This window comes from Harpia harpyja, chromosome 1 (genome assembly GCF_026419915.1).
Source record: "Harpia harpyja isolate bHarHar1 chromosome 1, bHarHar1 primary haplotype, whole genome shotgun sequence".
In the NCBI taxonomy this organism is placed as follows: Eukaryota; Metazoa; Chordata; class Aves; order Accipitriformes; family Accipitridae; genus Harpia; species Harpia harpyja.
The window spans coordinates 101768743-101785272 of NC_068940.1; the positions used below are offsets into that span (position 1 = coordinate 101768743).

A 16530-nucleotide genomic window follows, 5' to 3' on the forward strand; every position below is an offset into this window, starting at 1 on the left:
TTTTGTATGCATGGCTGGCACAGGGCTGTTGTCCTGTTTTTAGAGCATTTAATTACAATAGATACTCCAAGGCTGAACAAAATGTTCTTTTATCTAATTAAAGAATGTAGCTTGGTTTTTTTTTTCCTTGCATAACTTTTACTTAGTGTTTTGGAAAGAGAGATTATCTTTTGGGGGGTGTTTATTTAATTTCAGCCTAAAACCATCTGGTCTCTGCATCCTGCAATGCCTTGTTTCTCATACTGCTCGACTCAGAGCAGCCTGAACTGCTGGGCAACTAATTGCTGTGGCTAGTCATTGCAAACCCCAAATCGCAGGTTTTTAGGAACTCCTGTTTTGCTTATTGATTTTAATTTAATATTTGATGAGATTTGTCAGGATAAAGAGGCATATTACGGGCTTCATGTGTTCCTCTTGCATTTTTCCCTTTCCACTACCAGAATTAATGCTGAGCACATGCAATTTGCACTGCAATTAATGGACCTGTGAGATAATGAATGTCCGATAACAACGAGGCTGACTCCTTCCTGGGATCAGACCCGAAGCCTGAAGGGTTTAAAGGTGCTCCGTTAGTGGGTTGATGGGAGGGGTTTGGTGAATAGCAACTGAAATTTATTCTAGTATAAGATGCAGGGTATTTTGCCAGCATCTTGTGTGTTTTGCTTGTTGGTCACTGTGTTTTAGCTGCTGTTAAAGGCCACAGGAGAGATTAGGTATCTGCCTTTGGGGAAGAGATTTCACCCTCAGCTCTATCCCCTGTATGGGCTGAAGAGTTGGGAGTCTAGGAGAGGCTGGAAAGCAGAGGCTGCACTGACTTTGAGCAGCCCTGGGAGGTGAGAGAAACCTGAAGTTGCCGAAATTGGGAGTCTGGGGGGGCAGGAGCATCTGTCAGAAGAAGGAACGATGGGCAGGAGGATGAAATGGATCCTGCTGACATGGGGCCAACCCTTGATCCAAAGGGAGGCAGCAGGAAACCCAGCAAAAGAGGATTCTTTGGCACTTTAATTTAGTCTATTTTTATTACTGGGAGTGGAATAAAAATATATTTATTCTGAAAAACGCCACAGTTTGAAATAAACACAACCACCCACCCCCCCAAAACCCACTCCCATCAATCTGTACTAGGATGTCTGACACTCATCAAGAAGAAATTAGGAGAATGAAAAGCAGTATTGTTGCAAACCTTTAAAGGCAAACGACAGAGTTGGTGGAAATCACCTGTAGCCAGAGTTTGCTTCAGGCAGCAAACAGCCACTGGTTTTCCATCAGGAAGAGAAAATCCCTGTGTCATTTCAGCATGTTTGGCCACCCAAGTAGGTCCAGTGACAAGCTGATTTGGAGCCAAGAAATATTTAATCATCTTAAATTTAAAAGAAATGGCAGTTAAAAAGCCTGTAAGAGCTTGTTGTTATGTCTGTATACACATGTTATATGATTACATATGTTTGCCATATATATTCTCCTAAATGAGAGCATGTTTTATATGTGTGTAAAAAAAAAAAAAAAAAATGATGCCCTGTCAGATGAGCTCTGCATGTCTACATCTGGGAGGATATAGTCACCAGTGAAGTTTGTTTCTGTTTCTCACTGTAGGTGCTAATGCTTTTGCTTTTAGAACTGATATATGTTTTGATAAACTTATCATCTTGGTCTGATGTAAAAGACACTTTTCAAATAGGTATTTAATGACTTCTAGTGCCTGACTGCAATTCTAAGTCCAATTTCCATTCCTAATAGAGCTCAAAATGAATGTTAATAAAACTTGGATTTAAATTCTTACTAATAGTTGTACAGCTATTCAATATGTATGGATAGAAATCAACATTCTTGATGAGAAAAAAATAACCACTATTTTTTTAGGGCCTTATTACTTGCATGAACTTAATTTTTGGTAGTGAGGAAAAAAATCAGTATTTTTCTATGAAAATAAAAAGCCAAGGAAGAATAAAAAATGTTATTATAAATCAAAATTTCCTGCTTGTGGATTTAATTCACCTCGAGGAAAAAAATTGGTTTGGTTGTCTTTTGCTTAGTTTTGTTTCCTGCTTGGGTGCTTGTTTGATTTGTGGGAGGTTTTTGGTGATGCTCCTTGTCAGGGTGGGTGTCCGTACCAGGGTGAGCCACAGGCAGAGGCTCTCCCTGCACCTTGGTTTGGTAATTCCAGTGTGAGCTTTATTTTTTTGTGACAAATGGGCTTGGACTGTCTGCCACAAGGCTTGGAGCAACAGCCAGTTATAAAATGGCCTCTCCTGCGCCAGGCTCGTACTCTGCCCATCTGTCACCATGTCCAGGGTGTCCTGCTAACTTGGAAATGTTTCCCACACTCTCCAAGCAGGATCAAATGCTTCTTGACACATTTTGATGCACAAACTGCCCGCCAAATCAAATGCAGATTTGCCTGTTTCAGCTCACCAGTGTCTGCTGGGTTTTAAAACCATTGCATAGGGCAGAAATTACTTTTGGCAACATGTATATGTAGATATCGAGCTTAAGTTTTCAGCTGGATTTACCTGAATGTGTGTTTTTTTGTCTTTTCTCCACAGCATGTTCAGGTAGGTCCATTGTAATCGTGATGCTTAAATGGGCACATGAAGAATAAGATGGTTAAAATCAGAACACTCTTACTAGAGGACCCAGAAGTGAATATGGCTCATTTGTAAGGCTTTTTTCCCTGCACTGGATCTAAACTAGGAACAATTTCTGGGGGGAAAAAAAAAAAAAAAAGATACCAATGAAAGCCATAGATAGCCCTTGAAAGAAGCCTGCAGTTTATTTGGGGAAATATCGCCTTAAAATTTTAGCGTTGCATGTACAGTAATTAGAAAAAACTCAGTGTGTGTTATTTCTGTCCTTCCCTTTCCATAAGAAGATTATTTCCAAACTGGACCCACTGCAAAAAACTTATTTTCAGTGATGGCTATTTCAAGTGAGAGTGAGTAATCCCTTTGTTGTGTTCTTCCATTTGTCTCATTGTTCACAAGATTTTCCAGATGGGTAAATACTTTATCCATCTTTCTTCCAGAGATGGTCATTTGTGTCTTCTAACACCTTTTTCTGAGCAGAGCTGTGATGCTTTTTGAAGCACATCGCTTGAGACAGCCTTAATGAGTGCCCAGGAGTTGGTGTGAGGAGGCCTGGAAGTACGAGATATACTATCCCTTGGACATTTCCCTTAGATCATGCCAATTCGCTTAACAAACATGCTTTCCTCAGAGGTTGTATAGCTGGCCTGTTTTCTTAAAATTTAAATTCTAGTTGTTTCGGTTGGACACAGTGGCTCCTTCATTTTCACTACAATGGGTGCTCACCCCATCAAACAGTTCACCCTGTTTTCTACACAGCAGCCAAAGCTGTGTAAAGAAAATGTACATCTTAGTAACACATAGAAATGCCAACAGAGCTTAGGACCTCATTGTGCTGCCCATTGTATGGATGCCTACAGTGTGTCTAGACTGCAAGCAAAGACATGATTGAAGCTGGGCTTAAATTAGCCCGTCTGAGTCCTGACACCCATACAACGGCGGGAGCGAGGAGCTCGAAGTGAGCTAAATTGCTGGGGTATTTACTCAACCTCCCATGGGGATTTTGCAGCCTACGCTAAGCCGTGTGTTGTCATGGCTACACTTTTATCGGTGCTGTGTGGAGCTGGGTGAAAGTGAGCTGGTGTAAACCATGCTTGCGATTGCCATGTAGACATGCCCACAGTAAGACACAATCCCTTGTCTGGACAGCTTGCTTTCTAAATAGAGGACAGAAAGGAAAATAAGTTATTTTATTCCCACTTTATCAGTAGTAAAGAGGGAGAGGTAAGAGGCAGTAAAAGGCAATCCTATGTTGAATCATCCAAAGTTTAAGCAAGTTGTCCAGCCTCTCCCATACCAGGCAAATGGGAGCAAATTGCCCATTGGAGGTGCTGGCTTTTCCCTGTTCTCTAGGCTGGACAAAAAGTGTGGGGTAGATGAATAGTGTTTTACATGGCTGAAGCTAGGTGACAGATATCCCATCCTTGATACCTTCCCAGAGGTAAACCAGAAAGCCAGGACAGGCAATGAAAGTCTTATCACTTAAGTCCATCCATGAAGCTATTCTGGACTGGATATGCAGTTTGTAAAGCAGTTTGGATTCCCACAGGATGAAAGATGTAATGATGTAATTTATTAGTATTACATGGCACCGCTAACTGGAAAAAATAATAATGGTACCAAATCTCAGCATCTCTCAGCTCAAAGCCAAGGGTGAGACCTGAAAGACATATAAACTGGATTTAGGACAGAGTACTGTACTATGAATGTGATAATGTTTTCTAGATGATCTCTCAGAATTTGAGCTTTATTCTGTCCTTGAGGGCTTTTTATGTTGCCAGCTTCAGCAAAATGCACCTTTAAATAAGGAGTTCAGGGAGTGAAGAATGAAGACATCCATTCTTTTGGGAAAAGAAAAAAGTTTAGCCTATGAAATAAAGCATATTGTATATAATGATCTGTTCTTACATGTGGTGCTAAAACTGTAAGAAAAGCTATAGCAAAGTGACTGTAAACTTTGTAGATGTGAAATTGTTCTCTGCAGCTGCAGAGTGATGTAGGAAAATGCATCAGAAAAGCATGAAGAGGGGAATCTTCCCTTGTCGTGGGCTCCATGTGTTGTCCCCTTTGACCTCCCATTCAGGTCTTCAGCACACCAAGCACAGAGCCATCCTGTTCTTCCTTTCCTTGCCTAATTTCCTTTTCGCTTCTACACTTTTTTTTTTTTCCTTTCTTCTTTATTTGAGGGGCTACTTGATCAGAGCAGGTCCCTTGCTTGCTTGGCTTTCCAGCTATAAGCTTTCTTCTGATTGTTAAGATTATTCACGGTTATTAACTGACAAGAATGTAAAGAGGAGGCAACAGGCAGCTGTTTTGCTAAATGCAGTGAACTGCAAAAAAGAGTTGCAGTTCAAGTCTTTATAACAGAGGTTTTCTGCCTGGTGTGAATGTCACCTTTTTTAGTCATATATATGCAAGGGAGAACCCTGCAAGTCCTTCTCGGATAAGGCCATCAGCTGGAGGTTTTCAGTTCTGATTTTGTTTTGTTTTACTCTTCCTTGAGGAAATGTTTTTTTAAGAGATTTGGCCTATAGATAGTGGAGAAAAACATAAAAAATGTAAACCACATTGACTTTTAAAGTAGCTGAAGTGTAGAGAAGATTTAGAAAGCCTCATGATGATCCTTGTTTTGAATCCCCTTCAGATTGCCCCCATGCTGCAGCATCTCAAGTGTTTTCATTACATTATGGCAAAATCATCTTTTGTTTCCTGCGGTTCTGCTATTTCACTGTTGCTGAAGTTAAGTTTTATAGCAAATGCGTGCTTTTCTCTGCAAATACATTGGGATCCTGTGTCTTGTTTATGTAAGACAGCCATATAAGTATTGGAAAGCAATTCTGTTGGCACTGAGTATGTGCTATCTGAAAGGTAAGATTTCCAGTCTCCTGCAGTCCTTCCCTATAGTCATGTCTTTTTGTTGTTTCTTAATTCCCTCATTGCTCACCTGACCACATTTTCCAGGTCTGAGGTATGTTATCTTCTCCTTTCACCTTGTGTCTCTTAAGTTTGGGTGCTTCTTGTCTCACCAGAGAAAGGTGGTCTTCAGCTAAGTACCCAGGAATAGCACTTAATAATGAGTTTGTGTGTGGATCATAGTGTCACAGGGAATATTGAGAATTTTGTTTTCCTCCCTGACTTGCTTTCTCTGCTATTCTCTCACTTTCTCTTTTATTTTTTTTAAAATGACATTTTGTTATTTACACATTTGCTAGGTTGTCCATCTGCCGTTGTAATAAACATGCTGCCAGTCACCGCACTGTGTGGTTCGTGGTGTGAAGGAGCTGACAAACCAGGCTGTCGTGTGCATGGGGATCGTATTCAGGCTTTGTCAGAGAGCCCCTAATGTTGGTCTGGGATTTAGTGATGAGGTGGAGAGCAGTACCCTTCATCAGAGCATTTCCATACAGCCCAGAGCTTTCTGGACATTATGAACGTTACAGGGCTCCAGGCAGAACTGATTGCATCCCACCCCAGGCTATCTGTGCTCAGCGCATCTGCAAAGGCTGAATCACCAAGAAGATACAGTGGTGTTCCCTGGCAGGAGAGCATGAATCTTGAAAGAAAATTTCATTTTTTCCGTGAACAGCGTAGGAATGTGTTCTAGTGATTTAAGTCTGAGATTGAGAACAAAACAAAAAACAATCCACAGTCTCTTGGCAGTTCTTGTTGATGAACCTTGTCTACAGCCTTAGAAGAAAAAAGGTGAATTTGCTGTACACTGCTGGACATTAATGCTGTCAGGATCAGTCAAGAGGTTTAGAAATGAGAGGGGTGTGCTGGAGGCTGCCGGTATCCCATGATCAGGATAACTCAGGAGGAACAGCTTGGAGGACAGCTGTTTTCAGGGAAATTTCAAGGACTTATTGGTTTCATGGCTCTCTTTATCGCCTTCCCCTTGAAATTCTTAGTTTTAGCAGCTCTTTTGGACCATGTGGTGGCAATCCAAGCCAGGTGACCCATGGGTGAGAACGGGAGAAGTGGCTTCAGTAGCTCTTTAGTACTGTTTCTTGTTGCAGCTGGAAGAAATGCCTTGAAATTACATGTGGGCTGGTTTTCTTATGCAAAGTTTTCGTATGCGGGTTTTTTGATACAGGACATCGAATACTCACCAGATGGATGGGGATTTTCACATACCGAGATCTGGGTTAGATTTCAGCCAGCCAATACTCCCTAACTTTTTAGATTATGCATCTTTGGGACTGAATATTTCCCATTACTTCCAGGCACATCATTTAGGCTGATTTACCCTCTGTTACTTTAAATCTGATGCTGTATGCACCTTGACATTGAAGTGTGCATAGCTGGTCCTGCACGGTCACCTGGGTGACTTCTGGACCATGCTGCCTCTCGCATCTTCATGCTGCGGACAAAATCAAGCCTGTATTTCTCATTTCTACCATCTCAAAACTCTCCAGACCCACTCAATCGTTCTTTTTTAATACGAATAGTCTTAAAAGTAATAGCAAACAAATAAATTGGAATAGCCTTGTGAAGTACAAAGCTGGCTTGCACAAATCTAACCAGCTTTGTACATCTGTTACTGCCCACTCCCATTGAGTCATACCGAGACTTAGTCACCAGCATGCTCAGTCTCACAGTACGACTTATATATCTGTCTCCAAAACACATGCTGCAGTCTAGATGGTATGGGGGAGGGAGAAGAGCAAAGCAATGAGCAACCTACTCCTAAAGGAATAAAGCAATGTACCAAGTCTTATTATACTATACTATGACTAGTATATCAAAACAACAAAAACAAAAGGACAGAAATTCCTGTGCATGTCAGTTTTGAATCTTTCCTTGTGCAATAATTGAGTGATTTTATATAAATCCTCAAAGGCTTCTAGAAAGGGTTGTTCTCAAAAGAAGAAAATTCTCTATTCAATCAGAGCTACCAAGCTATGCCCTCTATTCCACAGAGTTCAAACTTTGGATTCTGCTCACAGGCTATTAGCATTTTTAGCGTATTTGCTATTCAGAGTTTTACATAGGCTTGTAATAGGTACAAATCCAAGATTGAGCTAAAAAAAATCTGCTGGGGTGCAGACTGAGCTGAAAGAAACCGTTCACAACTAATGTTAATAAAAATCCTGACTTTCTTTGTCCTTGGTAGGATAGTTGAAGTAGTTATAGCTCAGTAACATTAGCAGAGGAGGAGACACTGAGAGCCCTGTTAAGGTGTGATGCTGAGGAGTGCAGTTTTTAGCAATTTTTTGTAAGTATCAGGGCTTTTGTCAGCACTCAGCTTAATTTCTCTCTATCTTGTTTTCTTTGTTTATTTTATTAAAGGAGCTGTCTCCCCATCTTGAAAAGCTGTCTTAGTAAAGTGTCACCTCCTGCTTGAGTTATGTTGTAAAAAGAAACTGTAATGTCTGGCAGGCATTTCACATCCTTAAATTTGGTGCAATCCTAGCGCATGTATAGAACTCAATGAAGCAGAAAATAATATCTCATAGGTGACACCATCAGTAGTCAGGACTGCATGATGCTACCTACGCTAGGACTTTGAAGTTGCTTATAGCTGAGGAACCCAGCCTCTCAGCAGAGACGGACCACAGGGCTACCGTGAAACTGTTCTGACCTGAGTCACCTCTGAAACATGGCCAAAGAGTTGACTGTGTTCATGGGACATAGACCCACCACCATGGGCGGAGATTTCACATGACCATGTTGTTCATGGCCATGCCTTGCGTTTGAAGGGACAGTTGCAAAGGATGGCAGCAGGGAGCTGTTTGTGAAATATTCTTTTGATACCCAGCCCTGAAATTTTGGACCACTGTTGAGCAGGGCCATAAAAAGGTCCTACTTCCACCCAAAATACCTTGGAAATTGGTCTCTGACCTTTCAATCACAACATGCCCCAGAGTGCCTTGCTGGCTCCTTGGCTTCAGCCATTGCAGAGAAGCTTTATCAGCCTAGCTGCCAAAGTAGCCTTGAAACAAAACAATAATTTAAAAAGTATCCTGTTTATTCTGTGTTGTTTACTGGATTCAAGGCTTTAGTGGTCTGTTATTTAAGCTTGCAGCCTCCACAACAGAATTGCTGGAAGCCCTCTTCTGACACTAAGGTCTCCAACTGCAGCAGCATCCAGACCAGCATGTCTGGGCAAGCCTTTTTGGCAGGAATCCTCGCCAGTAAGGAAAGGAACAGCGAAACTGGCTGGAAAAGGTGAAAAATGGCTTGGCTAACCAAATCTTGCTCCTGTTGCTATTTGGCTATGCTATGCCAGCCAATATATTTGCTTTCTGTATCCTAAAATGTGGTTTTCCTTCCTATTCTCCAAAACAGTTCTGAGAAAAGGTTGTTTGTTTTCCCAGAATATCAAAGAACAAAAATTTTATTCTTCCTTCTTTTTACATAATCCTAAGTATTCTGATATAAGGAATAAAAGGAAAGGAGAAGGAAAGAGAGCTGGAATTAGGACGGATCACCCTCTAGATGTAGGGGTAACCAAGACAAGAATCACCTTAGCATTAGTCTCACCTTTGGAGGAGAAATTAGTGCGAAGAATATGTAACCTTCCAGATTCTGTTCTCCCCCATGGGGAAATAGGGAAAGAAGGGGTAGATAAGGTAAGTGCGCTTGCAGACTGTGTTATCCTGACTTATACCCTGCAAAAACTAAAGCAGCAGACAAGCCTATTAACTACAATAAAGTCAATTTAGTTGCTTGTTTAGATCCATTAACCTCCTGTGCTATCAATAAGAAAAGTCCTGGAAAATCACCTGTTGAGAAGGTGGTGTGGGAGATTGCCCTCCCCAGGAGGGAGCCTGCCTGGTAGCCGGAGCACTGAGCCATGGCTTTGCTGTGTCACAGCTCTGCTGTCCTCTGGAAAATGCTTTGATGTCCCTGGGGCTGTATTCTTCAGCAAATATAACAGGAGCTGCCATGATAACCTCTTATAAATAAAAGTGGATCAAAAACAAAATAAATCTGAAGCAGCTTTGTGGCTGTAAAGTAAATCTAAACTACTCAAGAGGTCATTTTTTCTAATGGGGGGTGGTAGGAGTGATATCTGGCTGTCAGATGGCGCTGAGCAATGTGAAGGACTTTCTGAGGAATAGGAGCGTGGCAGGAAAGCTAACACAACTTTGCAAAACAGACTTTGCATACTCTTAATTTCCAGGTTAGCAGCACTAGGAGCTACAATCTCTGGCGGCCTTTGTTTCTTACAGGGATGATCATAGACTGTGGTCTCTACAGAATTTGTTTATCCGAGGATATAACGCAGGACTGATGGATACAGGGAGTGATGCTGTTTGTTCTTCAGCCAGGGCTCTGCAGTCTCAAACGAGAAGCACTCTTCCTTGTACCAACACATCACTGTATGCCTTTGGCAGAAGTTTTTTAAATGTCTCTCCAGAACCATGTGATTTTCCAGGACACTTATTCCAAGCACAGTAAGCAGAGCTGGAGAGCTGTCTAAGAACAGTTTCAATCCCAGGTTAATGGCAGAGTGAGCCTTCAACATGTATTAGTTGGCATAAGATCAGAGCAGTCGGATATGTGATAAGAGCTGAGGCTGCACCATTGGCCTGTCAAGAAGTACTGTGGTGTTTTGCAACACTTTTGGAGTTGTTTTGTTTTGGTTTTTTTTAAAGAGTTACTGTATCATGAACTGCATCGTCACATGTACTTCTGGATGAAGAGGAACACAAGAAAGAAATAGTTAACTAGTCTGTATTCTGCAGTGATACATGCAAAGAGAAAATAAGCATCTAATATTTCCTTGCTTAACCAACAGATTGGAATTGAGAGTGCAATATTTGGAGCCTGGCATTTGATATATGTATTTTTTTCCTTCTGTAAATGGATGCCTTTTCATATAGAAAGTGAAAGATGAAAAAATTGTTAGGTAGCAGCTACAATTACAGACTTTATCACAGGACTAAAAGTCCTAAAATTATTATCCTGTTTGAAATGTCCTCCAGCCCTGTATTAACAAAGAAAGGTCTCATGCTGTCCAGAGAGGTATAGCTCCAGTTATTTCTGCTTACAAGTAGAGATCTCCTGTTCTGCATTTAAAGACAGGTGAAATAAGCATATCTCCATCATATCTGAGAGTTACAAATTAGAACAGAGTTATCAGCTGGGTTTCATGATATTTTTAGACTTTAGAATTTAATATATACATGTTTTTAAGCTTGGAATTGTAACTGGGAACTGAAATTTAGCTCCTAGGAAAACAGTTGTACCTACCTACCCCCTCCTGTTTTTGAAGGTTTCTGCTCAAAAGAAGAAGTTATGGTTTCTTTCCCAACTGTTTCAGGTTTCCCGAACAGCTTTTTCAACTCTGATTACTAGATGTGTGTCCCCTTAAAGCCAGTTTCTTCCATCCAGTCTCCAGCCTTCCCAAACAGCAGGTTTTCTCTCCGTGGATTACAACAAGTAGCAATATAGGGCCGCTAATATGTGGAGCTCAAAAGAGGTTATTTCCTTGATTTATTCCATGGAAAATGGCTTAGCCCACATCAGATTCCAGCTTCTGTGCTACCAAAGATGGGTAGAGGAAAATGTTGGTAAATCCTTTGGCTAAATTAAAGTAAACACAAGGGGCTATGTTTTTGTGTAACTTTCCATTAGGCTGTTAAACTTCTTCACAGAGATCCTTCACTTCAGTCTTGCAGTAACATATGAAGTAGGAATAATAATCCATTTATTGACAGTGTTTATAAATGCCATTTATGGCTGAATAATTTTTATATGGAGTATGTAAGTCATTTTGTCTTAACTAATCATAAGAATAAGCAAATTAATAGGGAAGCTTTTCTTTAAGGTGCTGCGGTGCCTGGTTCAGCGTCTGTCAAATCTTCATAACAGTGAAAATCTAAACCAAACAAATTGCCTCTTCTTTTGGTTTTGAGGTGTTTGCTTATGTTTTCATTTGCAAACAAAGGTGATGTGAAACACAGATGCCAAAGCACGGCAATGAAGGTGAAGTTACATATTTGGGTTGGTGCTTTGTAGTTTGGGCCTTTGTAGATAGTTCCCATTGAGTTTGCACAGATAGAGCCGGGAGCGTACTAATGTGTCATGAATACTTTGGTTTGTGGCCTAATGATTTGGGGCCAGTTTGGCCAAGCCTGGCTGCTGCTGGGGGGGGGGTTTGTTTTTTTTTTTTCCAACTTGGCATGAATTACTCCCATGTGCTTCAGTTCCAGTAATTCAATATTTTGTTCCTTATTTTTGTTGTTCGTTATGTAACCAGAATATTTTAAAACACTTGTAAGGATTATGCCCGAGTTACACATTTTTGAGCATATTTTGGATTTAGTATGATTACACAATGTGATGTGATTAGACCTGTGGCTGCTCTGAATTCTGAAGGCAAGCAAGCCTTGCAGACCTCCCAGCCGGTGCTAATTTTTAATTAAACTCTATTTAATCTCAAATTAGGTTTATGTGAAATTGCTATTTATTTATGTTTTGAACTATTTTAAATGGGATGCAGATGTGGTGGTAGAGAAGCACTGAATCATTACTTGGAAAGGGTGATGCCTTGCATCTGGGAGATTCTGTGTTGGGGAGGTATTTCTGACATTTAGATCAAGATTTTGGATCCAAAACATAGTTCTTCAGCACACAGCATTAGGCAACCCCATGGTTTTGGTCATAGAATTACTCATTATCTACTTTTCTAATCAAACATGCTAAACTTGACACTAATGTAATTTCCTTATGCATGTAGAAAGGAGCTCTAAAAACCCCGTGGCTGGAACACAAAGTATCATAAACAGAACAGACGGCAGGAGGTAGAATATAATTGCAGTTTGTTTTTGTTAGTTAAAGATGAGCATGTGTGCTTTTCTTACGGCTTTATTGTCTTTAGTTGCTCAGAATTGGGTTCTCCTCTCTCATTTGTGCAAGTGAATTGGTTATTTCCTCCCCAAGCACTGTGTCTTTGTTTTCTCCCTCTGTTATATATGTTACATATTTTTCAGAAGATTGACATATTCTCATTCAGGTTTTGTTTATTGCCATAAATACTCTTTAAACTAAGATTATACACCCCACTAAAGGCAAGATAGGCCATTTGCTGAGAAAGTGGCTGTATTTAAACTGTAATTTCCCACAAATTTTTCTGTGGGATTTGGGTACCTCCCCTTGAAAGTGTTAGCACAGGACTTTTGACTTTGGCTGTACAGGTGCTTTTTCATGGTGATGTAGTGCAAGCGCTGCTAAGGGCTCCCTATTCACTTGTTACTTATATCTGCCATTGGTTTCACAGCCAAAAAGAATGATCAAAGCCCATGTTATTGCTTACCAGTAATCGCTATGGGTAAAGCAGTGGGCACTTTGGAAATAAAACCACGGGCTACAATCATGGGGTGGTCTGATGGAAGGAAGAAGACATTAATACAGGACTTCAATTTTTCTTCTCTGTCCTGGCAGGATCTCAGCTCATTTGCCATGCCATTCTTGGACGGTGATGTGGAGAGCACAGACAAAAATGCTTCTCGCAAGGTAGGATATTTCTAAAGCTTCACCTTCACTGTAGTGGTTGAGTGCCTTGGTGGTAAACACAATTTATTAGGCTTAAAAAACCCTGGGATTTTATCTTTCCTGCCATTCCCTTAACCTGTTGAGAGTGATGCACTAAGGCAAATGCAGTGAATTTTGCAGACCCTACCATGATGGTGCTTATGCAGTATAACCTGTAAACAATGCTAACCTCTGGTGATATTGTTTTAAATACTGCAGATGTTGTGTGTAACACTGTTGTAATTCAATGAAGTGATATTGCATAACTGTATTCTCGAGAATATAGTTAGCTAACAAAAAAAAGTTAGCTACAGAAATACAGTGCCCAAACAGGTGTCTGTGGATGTCGGTATGTTTTCCTGGAATTGCCTCCTGATGGTTGCTCTCTGGCTACAGAGGTTTTAACTGTTCAGTGTCCTTGTTCTATCTGTCCTTGGCATTGGCAAAATGAGCTACCTTCATTTGCTGAAGCCATAACGGTAGGGTCTTCCTGTAAACAAGGTGGAAAGGTTCCTTCTTGATGTGGGATTAACTCAAGGTTATCCTTCTGGAGGCATTGCTATGATGTGTTTTTCTGATGGCCCACTATTAAATTAAACTAATACATTCACAGAGTTTGCACGCTTTAAAATGATCAGGCGAGCATATTCAGTGGATGACATTAGGGATGGTTATACAGCGCCTACACAATCTTCAAAGTAATAAAAATTGTGGGTGGGATCTGTCATCTTCAGGTCCTGGCCTCATCATTTTCACAAAGCGTTGAAGTACAAGCTGGTCTGCTAAATGTAAGCATCCTACCAGCCAAGTTACAGGCTTGGTGAAGAGAGGTACTCCTCTGAACAGTAGATAACCCCAAAAGCTGATTCATAGCTACACAGACCAGTTTGACTTGTCAGTATTTACAAGGCTGTGGACCTCTGTGAAGATTAAACCCGCTACAAGCTATTTGTCAAAGAGTCTGCACTTATAGTTCAAGGCAGGTGAAGCAATAAATATCTCCTTAGTGAAGCTAATCTGCATCTAGAACAATAACTTAGCTCTGTTGACAGCATGAGTTTCTATCCCTTTGCACCTTGCAGCAGAGGACAGTTGTTTAAAAAATTTCTGCAATCCATCAGTAATTGCATATATTTATAACATTGGCCTTGTTCTTTTCTGCATTGGATGTCTTAAAACTGATGTAGGAGTCACTGATGCAGAGGAACTCTTTTAGATGCCAGGGAAGCTAAAATATACAGTGTTACCAAAACTTGCTTGTTTGGAGGGTTTGAATAAAGTGAACAATGTGATGTTTTTGGAAAGGGTTGTCATGCTGGAAGAAGGCAGGGGTTTCTAGCTAAAACTTGATTTTTTCCATTTATCACCTCCTTTTCCCAAAGAAAGGTGAGAAATCTGCATGAATCTCAGTCATGAAGAAAAAAATACACCAAAGCTAATCTTGCTCATGTGTAGTATTACATGATATTGTTTAATGACTTCCACTTTACCATTTATGAATCCCCTGTTTTTCCTCTTACTGGTCTTGGGACTCTCTTTTGATGAGTGCTTGACTTGGGACAATTGGAAGAACATTTCAGGAGTTGCCCCTTTTTACAGGCTTAGTAAATGCTGGTTTTTTTTCCCCAGACGTGGATCAAGTTCTGCTTATGGAAGTGCAGTTAACTTTGGAATAACCATGCAACTGGGGCTTAACATCTGAAATTGCATTTTTAACTGACCTTTTTGATTGAGTGTATAAGACTCAGAGTTTTTTCTAACATAATACTTGGAGCTCTGTTCAACATACACAACACAGTGGTAAGAAATGAGCTGGCAGTGCCCAACTTCTGTTAAGAAACAGATCATCTAATAAAATCCATTGCCACACATCTCATCCTACATATCGTTTTCCTCAGTGTGAAGGATGGGATCTTTGCTGCTATTGAATAATGAGTAGCATTAGACTGCAGTATTTATTTAATTCTAAAAGTTTGCCAGTCAATACTGGTGCTACATAAAGAAGTCCCCAGGTTACTTGTCACTTTCAAGTGAGATGGTTTTTCTTTGTTCAAGTTTGAAATCACAGTATGGTGTGGAACTTTTGTATATTAAAAGCCAGTATTTCATCAGTAATGTGGCTTTTCCATTCACCCATCATGTTAGAGACAGGCAATTCATCAGGGGTGTCTCTCTTCCTGCACTTAACTCTTCTGTCGCCTGGGCTATAGATTAAGGTAGAGAAGAGTAGTTCATAACCCATCTGTCCAATCTGCCATTAATTTAATTCTCCTGTTCTTTGTGAAAGGCTTTTAGAAACTGAATTAACATTTTTCACAGAGATCTTCAGCACTTTACCATGCAAGTGTCTCTCCATCGTTATCCTGTGACGACAATCCTCGTTACATAGCTAGGAAACTCAAGTGCAGAATCATTTGTTCAGGTTCACATAGGAATTTTTTGGCAGGGGTGGGAATGTGACACACATTTCCTGAAGTTTAGCCTTAATCACTTCTCATTAACATGGCTACTATTATAAATGATATATTCTTTCCTTTATGACCAATGGCAGGAAAGGGATAGGGATACTTTTCACCTTCCTCTGCTGAAGATGGAGAATGTAATATTCTGAAGACTCTTGCGTAGAAGTTCTTGGCGTGATGTGATGGAGAAAGGTAGCTCTTGTGCCTGTGGCAGGTATTCTGGCCCTTCTTATTGCCTGAAAAAATGCCTTAATACTTGTGCTGGTAGCTTTGTCTAAAACAACTGGTAATGCTGATTGCCCCATGCTCAAAGCTAGGACTCTCCAGAAATGGCTTGAATCCTCCTTGCAGAGGGACCTTCCTTGGTCTGGGAAAAGACGGTGGAAGAGGGGCAGTTTAGAGGCCCGGAAAATCATGAGTGATGTGGAGCATCATTCAGAAAATAATTCTGGTACAGTGTGGCAGGGCAGCAGTCAAAGATGAGTGCCCCTCTGCACCCAAATGGCTCTATGAATTTTAGAGGTCTTAACACCTTGAATTTTTATAGATCTTTCATCTAAAATGTAGGTTAAAGGATAAGGTGTGGAAATTACAGGAAACCGGTAGCCGTTGCTTTCAGCTGAAAGCCCAGGATTGTGAATGATTAGAGAGAAGAAAAGACACAAGGAGAAAATTGTCCATGGGGAGGCAGCTAGCAAATTATAGATGGAGGAGGGAGGAGGAGGAAGAAAAGAAGTTTGAAGAATGATATTGATCCATTCCTTTATGGAAATAATAGAATTGTCATAAAAATATAGAATAAGGCTTGGAATAGAAGCGCATATTAAAAATTCTTTTCTCTACATGGGGAAAAAGCTGGTGAGATGTTTATCTTAGATGACAATGGTGACTCTGTCCTATTAATGACTTAAGTGTATTTAAAGCAGAAGATGCTAAAGCTAGACATTTTAAAATTAAATCCAAACAACTCTGATAAAACACCCTTGAATGAATTGGCAGACCTT

General features: G+C 40.5%; 1 protein-coding gene across 4 annotated transcripts in view; it reads left to right on the forward strand.

Moving 5' to 3' along the window:
- PRKAG2 (protein kinase AMP-activated non-catalytic subunit gamma 2) overlaps nucleotides 1–16530 on the forward strand; it is a 226489-nt gene that overhangs the window by 55202 nt on the left and 154757 nt on the right. For all 4 annotated transcript variants that reach the window (XM_052807182.1, XM_052807173.1, XM_052807189.1 and 1 more), the window contains exon 2: nucleotides 12975–13046. In XM_052807182.1, the coding sequence (XP_052663142.1) occupies nucleotides 12975–13046 (72 nt within the window). The remainder of the gene's footprint in view (nucleotides 1–12974; nucleotides 13047–16530) is intronic.